Consider the following 10,694-nt stretch of genomic DNA (forward strand, 5'->3'; position numbering starts at 1 on the left):
CTCACTTTTCACACCTTTCTCAGTGCTTATGCCCAGACGTCCACATACACAGACATTCATATGAATAGAATCATATTTGTAAATGGCAATTCCATTTTTCCAGTTGCTCATCCAAACTCTGGTGTCATCTTTGGATCCTCTTTTACTAACAGACCTCATATTCAATTCATCACAAATCCTGTTGGTTCTACCTTCAAAGTATGCCAGAATCTGACCCACTTTTCACCACTTCCACTGGTATAACCCTAGTCTAAGCTGCCATAACCTCCCATCTGGATCATTGCCAGTGTCTCCCTAGTGTCTCACTAGTGCTCCAACAATCTCTTTTCCATGTCATACAGTGGTCAGAGTGCTCCTGTTAAAATCTAAGACATACCATTCTTTTGCTTACACCTTCTAACGGTTTCCCACCTCACAAAAAAACAAAAAACAAACAAAAGCTAAAGTTCTCCAAAGCCTGTATATCCTGCCCCACTTGGCACCTATCTGACCTCATCTTTTACCTCTTTGCCCTTCTCCTACCCAACTCCAGCCAGACTGGACTCCTTCCTATTCCTCACAACATGCAAAGGACTTGTACCTTTTTTTTGTCTAGAAAACTCTTCCTTTATCCTCATGCTATCTTTTTCTTATTACATTTGGGTCTCTGTTCAAATGATTCATCATTTTAGATAATTTAAGATACTGTATCTGACAGCCCTATCTACAATAGTAGCCCCTACCCACCTAGCCTGGTATTCTCTATCCTCCTCTATCTTGTTGGTTTTTTTTTTTTTTTTCTTAAACACACTTATCACCACTGAGTATTTATTTCTTTATTTATTTGACAGAGATCAAAAGTAGGCAGAGAGGCAGGCAGAAGGTGGCGGGGAAGCAGGCTCCCTGCTGAGCAGAGAGCCCAATATGGGGCTCGATCCAGGACCCTGAGATCATGACCAGAGCTGAAGGCAGAGGCTTAACCCACTGAGCCACCCGGGCGCTCCAGAGCATTTATTTCTATATCTATTTGTTTATTTTCTTCCCGAAACATATTAGGCACTCAATGAACATTCCAATGAATATTGAATAAGTAAGTTTCAAACATGTGCATGCTCTGCCAAGTCATGTAACCTCCGGGAGTCTCACAGTATGGGTTAAGGAATGAGCTTTTCTGGGAAAACAAGAGACGAGACGGTCCATCCAACAAATACCAGGGTCAGGTGCTGTGGTTATGGCTGCTTCTCCTTCCCAGAGGGCAAGCATGAGAGAAATTAGGTCAGTGAGGCAAATGGGCTCTTTGGGCTTTAGTAAGTCAGGTTTAGATGTGGGTTGTTTAGAGGCACTGTCTTGAAAAGCCATTGCCCTGTACCTGGTGACTTTGAGGTCCATAGGAAACTACTGTCCTCATCACAGAGGAGAGAGCCACCATTTGGGAGACTGAGTTTCTTTCTGCAGGGAGAAAGGGGAGTCCTGATCCCAAATATGTTGTCTGGGCAGCCCAGAGTGAGGTCCAGGGTTATTTTCTGACAGTTCTACTTATCGTACCACAATTAGCAAGACGTGTTCCTGTGACATGGCTGGGGCGGGGGTGGGCGGGGAGGGTACTATTTCTTTTTGACCACACTAACCACACCATGCTCAGTTGTCCATCTAGAGTTATGAATGGAAAGTTAGGTGGATGCCTTCTGACCTCATACTCCCTGTCACACGACACCTAACAGCACAGACACTGCTCTGCTGTGAGCTGCATGGTAAAGACCAGGAAGGAGATCTGGAAGAGCAGCTGGCCTTAGATTGAATAAGGAATAGTTGGTCAGATGGGGCTTTTATTGGTTAAAATCATAGTTTGTCTAAGGCTAAAAATATAGGCCAATTGAACAGTGTAAGGTTTTTAAAAGAGACTTGTTTGGTCACAAATAAAAGGCTGGGATCCAAGATGAGTACTGCCCTACTCAGCCATCAGGACAAACCTTAACTCTGAAGGCAGGTTGAAAGCCCTGGTACACACCAGGGGTATTATGAGAGATGCCTGATAACGGGAGTTCAAGCCCCTTCTTGTCGGGACTGGAATCTTCAGAGATCCCCTGTGTTAGAGATCCCTCAAATCTTGCTTCTAGATGTCAGTGTCATACCTGGCTTGAATTCTGGAAGAGATGTTGCAAAAGTTTTTGGATATAAAATACGTTTTGATTTCTGATGGGGGTAGGAGAGAGGGATCGATATTATGATGACTTGATATGAACCTAAGTGTTGATTAACTATGTTGATTTCATAAGTTTATCAGAGATGGTCAAATTATTTTTTAATTTAATTATTTATCTCCAAATGTATGTTTTGGAAAATTGAGGAATTTTACTTGCATGACTCTGTCTCCCTTCTGTTTTTCAATATATAGAGATTTCAAATTAGATAAGTAAAGTCATCCAGAATAAATTCATGATTTTTTTGTGTGTGAAGAGACTCATAAAATTTCTGATCCTTGGGATGCCTGGGTGGCTCAGTTGGTTAAGCAGCTGCCTTCGGCTCAGGTCGTGACCCCAGCGTCCTGGGATTGAGTCCCACATCGGGCTCCTTGCTCTGCAGGGAGACTGCGTCTCCCTCTGACTCTGCCTGCCACTCTGTCTGCCTGTGCTCGCTCTCTCTCTCTCTCTCTGACAAATAAATAAAATCTTTTTAAAAAAATTTTAATTTTGATATTTAGTAATACATCTGTTTAGATACTTATATTCAGATTATTTATAATTTTTATAGTAGCTATCATATTTCAGAATCTCACTATAATCATTCTGCCATAGATTTCTATGTTGAATCTTTTTTTTTTTTCTTTTAAATACCATCCAGAGGGCGCCTGGGTGGCTCAGTGGGTTAAGCCGCTGCCTTCAGCTCAGGTCATGATCTCAGGGTCCTGGGATCGAGTCCCGCATTGGGCTCTCTGCTCAGCAGGGAGCCTGCTTCCCCCTCTCTCTCTCTCTGCCTCTCCAACTACCTGTGATTTCTCTCTGTCAAATAAATAAATAAAATCTTTAAAAAAAAAATAAAAAAAAATAAATACCATCCAGAAACAAGCATGAATGCTCCATATCATTTTGGGTAATACTGCTTTCTGAATGGTGAAAAAAACCCACAGTTTAAGACTGCATGGCCTGATATCTCTGGACTTTGCCTTACACTGTGAATTCTCAGTGGTTGAAATACCATATTGCAATATCTTAGGTCATTTTCTATGGACGAGGAGGGACTTTAATTGTGTTCTGTTTCAGTAGTCCTTCATTGTGAATTGCAAAGAAGGGTTATAGAAAAATCATACTGCATACCATTAAGCCTTAAATGAATTCTTCCTATGTTCAGTGAGATTTTGTTGTAACAGTTTGACCTTGAACTAGGTGGCATGACTCAGAAAGAATTCACTGCAAGATCCCAATACATCTCACTTATCTATATATAATCATGGGGACAGCATATTTGCTTATTTTTTTTCCTCTTTGGTATTCAACAGAGATCTGTAAATGATAGTTACCCCAAACATTTTTCACTTGGAGATAATTTACAAAATTTTGCCAAAGGCCAAGATGAAGATTTTATGGAGGAAATCATTTTCCCAGATTTACTTGAAGTAAAAGCTGCTGAATATGTAGATGATCAAGAACAAATAAAAAAAAAACAGGCAAACATTTTTGTGCCAAGTAGTTCTCCAGGTAAAATTCTTTATAATATTTAAGTCATTAATGACTCATAGAGTAATGTTTCTTTGTATGTTGGATAGATAAAAAGAACTGATCTAAAATTACAGAAAGTTTTCTACATTTGTTCTTCACATCTTCTCTGACTTTAAGGAAACTGATTAAAAGAAATCATATATATATTTTTCTTTGTTTGTTTGTTTTAGACTTTCTGCTAAACTTTAGCAGTAGGGTATGTGGTAGTTGCCTTTTTTTTTTCTTGTTTGGTCAATACCAGTTTAATAATTTGGACTTGAAAGTAATATCTAGGTTTTGTCATTAAGTGGTCAACCAGCGTAAATTGCCAAAAGGTATGATTCCACGCATTTTAGAAGATGAAGGATTCTATATTCAAAGAAAGCCACGAATATACAAAAAGACCTGCAACAAAATGGAAAACCGCCTGCTTACCCTGGAAAAGGCAAGTGTACCAGCTAACAAGTTACACCATTCACTGCTAGTAGGTGACTTTTGTTTTTAGTGAAATATTTTACTGCGTTATTTCTTAAATATTTTTGGTAGGGAAAGTGTTGGTTTGAAGAAAGTGGAGAAATTATGTCACTACCTTCGCCCATTAGACAGTCATGGAATTTCAGGCTAAACACAAGCAAGGGATCTTTAAATCCAGCACTAAAGACCATATACAGAAAGGTAACCAACAATAGTTTATTTGTGATTATGATTAGAAGAATTTGTATAATATCAGTTATAACTTATGTGTTTCTAGTTTTAATTCACCCTCTAAAGATATTAGTAAATCTAGTAATGTAAGGGCAAAACTATGATGAAATGTAAAATAGCTATTACAATTATGTTTTTGAAGAAAATTCAGTGATATGAGGAAGTACTCAAAATGCAAAGTGATAAAGCAGAATGCGAAGTCATATATGATCCTAATTTTATACAAACAGATAATGAATGAATTACTCAATGAATGAATAAATATATACATATATGTGTAAATAGAGTAGAAGAGTGGGAAAATATATCAAATAATTATCTCTGACTGGTAGAACATAGGATTATTTTAATTTTTCTTCTTTATTTCTTTCTCTATTTTCTAAATTTCAAAAATGAATGTATATTATACTCATAAAGAAATAAATTTTACATGTATTCTAAGACATTATGAAAATTAGCAGCCCATTAAGCTGATGAGAAGAAATACAGAAATAGTTATATTTAAAAATTGGCTTGAAAATTTTAAATCAGAACTATTTACAAAAACTCAGTTGCCCATTTATTTGCCTTAACCATTTTATATATAAGAAATATGGCTGTGAGTAGATATAAAGTGAAAAACTACCTACAAGAAATAGAGGATGTTATTCTTTATTCCCTCTGTTGCTTTGCACCTGTGAGTTACTTCTCTCCCAGTAATTATATGTCTTCCTTCTGTAATTAATGCTTCTTCTTTACAATTCTTACAGTTAGTTCTTGCATATTCTGATAGCAGGGACTTATTAACAGCAAGGGCACTTAGGTTGATGTTTCTGAGCCTGAGGAAATGAGAGCTCTCCCTCAACTGAAGAGATTGTCAGTTTTGGGAGTCTCCTTGTCTTTCTATAACATATAAGGATCTTCGTTACATATGATAAATGCTCTTTTCTTCCCATGTTTCTGTTTCTTTCCCAGGGAATTTAAGAAATCAAAAAATTTTTTTCTTAAATTGTGGTATGTTTTTCATATCTTTATACTGCTTATAAATTGTTCTTGGGACTTTCTAAAAATATACCAACACTTTGTGCTAAGAAAGCCTTTTCATTTTACTATGTAAAATGCATTTAAGCTTTAATTAATGTTTCCTCTTTTATACAGACATATACAATTGTCTACCAGAACTTCTGATCATTCTGTGAACAGGGTTCTACCCAAGCGGAAGCAAAGAAACTCAATGTTGAAGATGTATAATTAGGTCCTTGGTCTTTTTATGTTCTTTTTCTTCATACAGTATTTTTTCATCATACTCTGCCTAATAATCCCAGCTTCCATGACTGCTGCTACCATGTGGTTGCTGGTGACTCCAAACATGTATCTTTCCCAGATCTCTGTCCTAATCCTTAATTGCATATATAGAATACTTTTAGAAAGCTCAATCTGGTGTCTTTTATTTTTTTAAGGATATATTTATTTTAGAGGGGAGAAGGGCAGCGGGAGAGAGAGAGAATCTTAAGCAGACTTCCCACTGTGTGCAGAGCCCATGTGGGACTCTGTTCTCACGACCCTGAGATCTTGACCTGAGCCAAAACTAAGAGTTCCATGCTAAACCAAGTGAGCCACCCAAGTTGCCCCTCAGTCTGGTGTCTTAAGATCAGAACACCTAAAAGAGAATTGCCATTGCCTCAGTCAGATGCAGTTTTGCTGTGATGCTAATTAATTTTAAAATTAGGGTCCCTAACTTTGCAGAGGTCCCTTTCCAAGACTCTGAGGGGGATTTTAGTGATGTATTCACTTAGTTATCTTTATGTACAGAAATATATCAAGTATATTAGCTTGATAAATTTACATAAAGCCAACAAACCTGTGTAACCAGTATTGAGCTTAAGGATAGAATACTTTTTTATAAAGATTTTATTTATTTATTTGACAGGCAGAGATTACAAGTAGGTAGAGAGGCAGGCAGAGAGAGAGAGGAGGAAGCAGGCTCCCTGCCAAGCAGAGTGCCTGATGCGGGGCTCGATTCCAGGACCCTGGGATTAGGACCCGAGCCGAAGGCATAGGCTCTAACCCACTGAGCCACCCAGGCGCCCCTTAAGGATATAATATTACCAACATTCCAGAAGTCCCCCTCATGTCCTTTGCCATTAACTATTTACCCTCACGGTAACTACTATTATAATTTCTACCACTGTAGATTATTCTTACCTCTACTTTTGCCTATATTTTACATAAATATAATATATATAAATATAACAATAGAGTAGGCATTCTATGTTGCTGCATGCAACAATAATTTGCTTAATCTTCTTGCTATACAGAACTCCATTGTATGAAAAATATATTTTCTTTTTCTCTGGGGAGAATTGTACAATATTAGTGTTACTTATTTCTTAAGTGTTTGGAAGAATTCACTGATGAATCCATTTTGGCCTGAAAATTTATTTGTGGGAATGATTTTAATTATAGATACAGTTTCTTTAAAAATAAAAACTGTCTTGTGGAAAGAATCACATGTTCATGGATTAGAAGACTTAATATTGTTAAAATATCCATACTACCCAAAGCAGTCTGCAAACTGGAAGCAATCACTATGAAAATCCCAGTGGTATTTTTCAAAGAAACCGAAAAACAATCTTAAAATTTCAGATGGAACCACAAAGGACCCTGAATAGACAAAATAATCTTGATAAAGTAGAAGAAAGCTGGAGAGAATGTTATCATCATAATGGCAGAAAAAGAGTTTTCTGTTGCTTTCCTCTCCAAAGTACAATGATTCTGACAATCACCCATGGCCAAGAGTGCCTTTTTGTGGAAGTCCACAAGTCCCATGAAGAATTCTAGCATACCCCTGAAGTAAAAAAATAAATACATAAAATAAAAATCTGAGCAGGGGTATTTTTGTTAGGTCTAGAGTTCTAGATTGGACATTATTTTGCTTTTAGCACTTTGAAGAGAGATTTCTACTCTCTTTTGAATCTCATTGTTTCTATTGAAAAGACATCTTTTTAAAAAGTATTTATTTATTCATTTATGGGAGAGGGGAGGAATAGAGGGAAAGGGAGGAGAGAACCTTTTTTTTTTTTTAAAGATTTTTAAAATTTATTTGACAGAGATCACAAGAAGGCAGAGAGGCAGGCAAAGAGAGAAGGAGAGAGGGTGAAGCAAGCTCCCTGCTGAGCAGAAAGCCTGATGGGGGGCTCAATCCCACAACCCTGAGATCATGACCTAAGCTGAAGGCAGAGGCTTAATCCACTGAGCCACCCAGGTGCCCTGAGAGCAGACAATCTTTTTTTTTTTTTTTTTTTAAGATTTTTTTTTTTTCAAAAAACTCAAGTGGGCAGAGGGGAGCGGTGGGGGGGGGGGGGTGGGCACAGGGGACGGGAAGCAGGATCCTGGCTGAGCCAAGAGCCTGACGTGGGGCTCGATCCCAGGACCCTGAGATCATGACCTGAGCCGAAGGCAGAGGCTTTAAACACTGAGCCACCCGAGAGGAGACAATCTTAAGCAGAATCTATTCCCTGAGTGGATCCTGACATGGAGCTAGAGCTCACAATCCTGAGATCATGACCTTGAGGTAAAATCAAGAGGCAGGCTCTTTGAGCCATTCAGGTACCCCTTGAAAAGCCAACTTAAAGTCTTACTTTGTTTTTCAGTTTTTCTCTTTGGTTTTCAATAATTTTCACTATAATATGTTGAGTTGTGAGTTTTTCACTATTTATTCTGCTTTGGGGTATTACAACTTCCTGAATGTATGATTCCATGTCATCCATCAGTTAAAAAAAAATTATCAGCCATTTTCTTAGCAAATAGGACTGATACCTCAGTCTCCTCTTTTGTCCCTTATGTCTTACTTTGCTTTTATTTTTTATTCCTTGTCTTCTCTCTGATCTTTAGTCTGAGTATTTTTTATATGATCTGTCTTCTACTTCACTTACCTAATTTTTTGCTCTGCTTTATCTCCTGTTAAATTCATCCAATGAATTCTTTCTCTTTATTCATTTCTTTTTTATTTAGAAAGATTTCTCCCTCTATACCTTAAGAAAAAGTTCATTTTTGTGGTGTTTCTTTGCCCTTATGCTCCTTCTAGTTTAGGCTTAATTTCTAATAAAATTTTTAATTCTGGGGCGCCTGGGTGGCTCAGTGGGTTAAAGCCTCTGCCTTCAGCTCCAGTTGTGATCCCAGGGTCCTAGGATCAAGCCCCGCATCAGGCTCTCTGCCTGCTTCCCTTCCTATCTCTCTGCCTGCCTCTCTGCCTACCTGTGATCTCTGTCTGTCAAATAAATAAATAAAATCTTCAATAAATAAATAAATAAATAAAATTTTTTATTCTTTCTGTCACCGCATTTCTCGGTTTTTTAAAACTCTGATTTATGTTCTTAAATGTCATAAAAATTTTCTCAATGACTTTTAGCTCATTCGGAAGTACAATTTCTATTTTTATCTGTTTTGGGATTTCTTTCTGTTGTACTTTGTGGAGATATTATTTTACTGTCTATTCATTTTTATTTCTTTTTCTTTTTTTTTAAGATTTATCCATTTATGGGGCGCAGAGGTGACTCCATCGGTTAAGCATCTGCCTTTGGCTCAGGTCATGATCCCAGGGTCCTGGAATTGAGCCCGGCATAGGGCTTCCTGCTCAGCAGGAAGCCAGCTTCTCCCTCTCCCACTCCCCCTACTTGTGTTCCCTCTCTTGCTGGGTCTCTCTCTGTCAAATAAGTAAAACCTTTATTTAAAAAAAAAAAAAAAAGATTTATCCATTTATTTTAGAGAGAAAGAGAGAGAGAAGGCACAGGGGGAGGAGCAGAGGGAGATGGAGAGAGAATGTCAAGCAGACTCCATGCTAAGCTGGGAGCCCATGCAGGGCTCCATCCCATGACCCCGAGATCATGACCTGAGCTGAAATCAAGAGTCAGGCACTTAACCAACTGAGCCACCCAGGTGCCCCTGATAACTTTTCTAATAATGTTACTGTTGTTTTTGTCTAGTGTTAGAAATATATGGTGGCTGGATTTCCAAAAATTTTTGGCTGGATTTCCCTTCCAAGATATTTTTTTCTACCTTCTCTTTCCTTAATCTCTGAGGTTCCTGGCCTTCTCAATTTTTTTTTTTTAAGATTTATTTATTTATTTGTTTGTCAGAGAGAGAGAGCGAGCACAAGCAGACAGAATGGCAGGCATATAGGCAGAGGGAGAAGCAGGCTCCCTCATGAGCAAGGAGCCCGAAATGGGACTCGATCCCAGGGTGCTGGGATCATGACCTGAGCCAAAGGCAGCTGCTTAACCAACTGAGCCACCCAGGCGTCCCGTGGCCTTCTCAATTTTTATACCACTCCTAGAAGTTTCTCTTTAGTGTGAAGACTTGTCCAAAAATTCTGAGTAGGTTCCTCTCAGCCCCTTTAGTCCTCTCCAAAAACCAGGCACCACCCCCCACAACAGGTGGAATTGATAAAACCTCTTCCAGTTTTAACTGCTGTTTTTGAGTTGGCATGCTGCACTTGCCGATGATCAACTAACTTTTGGTTCTTTGGGGTTTTCCTGCTCTCAGGACCTTCAGATGCTTCATTGCTTCTTAGATTTCTTCCAGACAATCACTGACATTATGCAAGCTTTCTACTGTTGGTGGTTTGTCTTCACCCACTTGTATTTTGGGTTTCACGAGGGATTCTTGGAAATGTAATTCTGTTATGGATCTTGTCTGTCCATGGAGTTTTGGTTTTGCTATGTAGTTGCTCTGCCTGTTTTAATGGTAGAGATTTGGACTATCTAAAGCTATAATGCCACCATATTCCCAGAATCACCTGTCTAATGAATTCTTTTTTTTTTTTTTTAAGATTTTATTTATTTGTCAGAGAGAGTGAGCACAGGCAGACAGAGTGGCAGGCAGAGGCAGAGGGAGAAGCAGGCTCCCTGCTGAGCAAGGAGCCCCATGTGGAACTTGATCCCAGGAGGCTGGGATCATGACCTGAGCCGAAGGCAGCCGCTTAACCAACTGAGCCACCCAGGTGTCCCTGTCTAATGAATTCTTAATTTCAGATATTTTCAGTTTAAAATGTTAATCTGACATTTGATTCTTATGTATATATTCCAATTTCCTCTTAGAATATGCCATGTTTTCTTTAAAGAAGAACTAATTCCTATTCTCCTAAAATTGTTCCAAAAAATAGAAATGGAAGGAAAACTTCCAAACTCATTTTATGAGGCCAGCATCACCTTGATCCCAAAACCAGACAAGGATCCCACCAAAAAAGAGAGCTATAGACCAATATCCTTGATGAACACAGATGCGAAAATACTCAACAAAATACTAGCCAATAGGATTCAACAGTACATTAAAAAG

General features: G+C 38.4%; 1 protein-coding gene across 1 annotated transcript in view; it reads left to right on the forward strand.

The window, feature by feature from the left end:
* The window catches only part of CC2D2B (coiled-coil and C2 domain containing 2B), a 109,430-nt gene that overhangs the window by 9,437 nt on the left and 89,299 nt on the right, over nt 1-10,694 (forward strand). The window contains exons 6-8 of the mRNA XM_059398221.1: nt 3,476-3,674; nt 3,983-4,119; nt 4,221-4,349. Coding sequence (XP_059254204.1) covers nt 3,476-3,674; nt 3,983-4,119; nt 4,221-4,349 — 465 coding nt within the window. The remainder of the gene's footprint in view (nt 1-3,475; nt 3,675-3,982; nt 4,120-4,220; nt 4,350-10,694) is intronic.

This window comes from Mustela nigripes, chromosome 4 (genome assembly GCF_022355385.1).
Source record: "Mustela nigripes isolate SB6536 chromosome 4, MUSNIG.SB6536, whole genome shotgun sequence".
NCBI lineage: Eukaryota > Metazoa > Chordata > Mammalia > Carnivora > Mustelidae > Mustela > Mustela nigripes.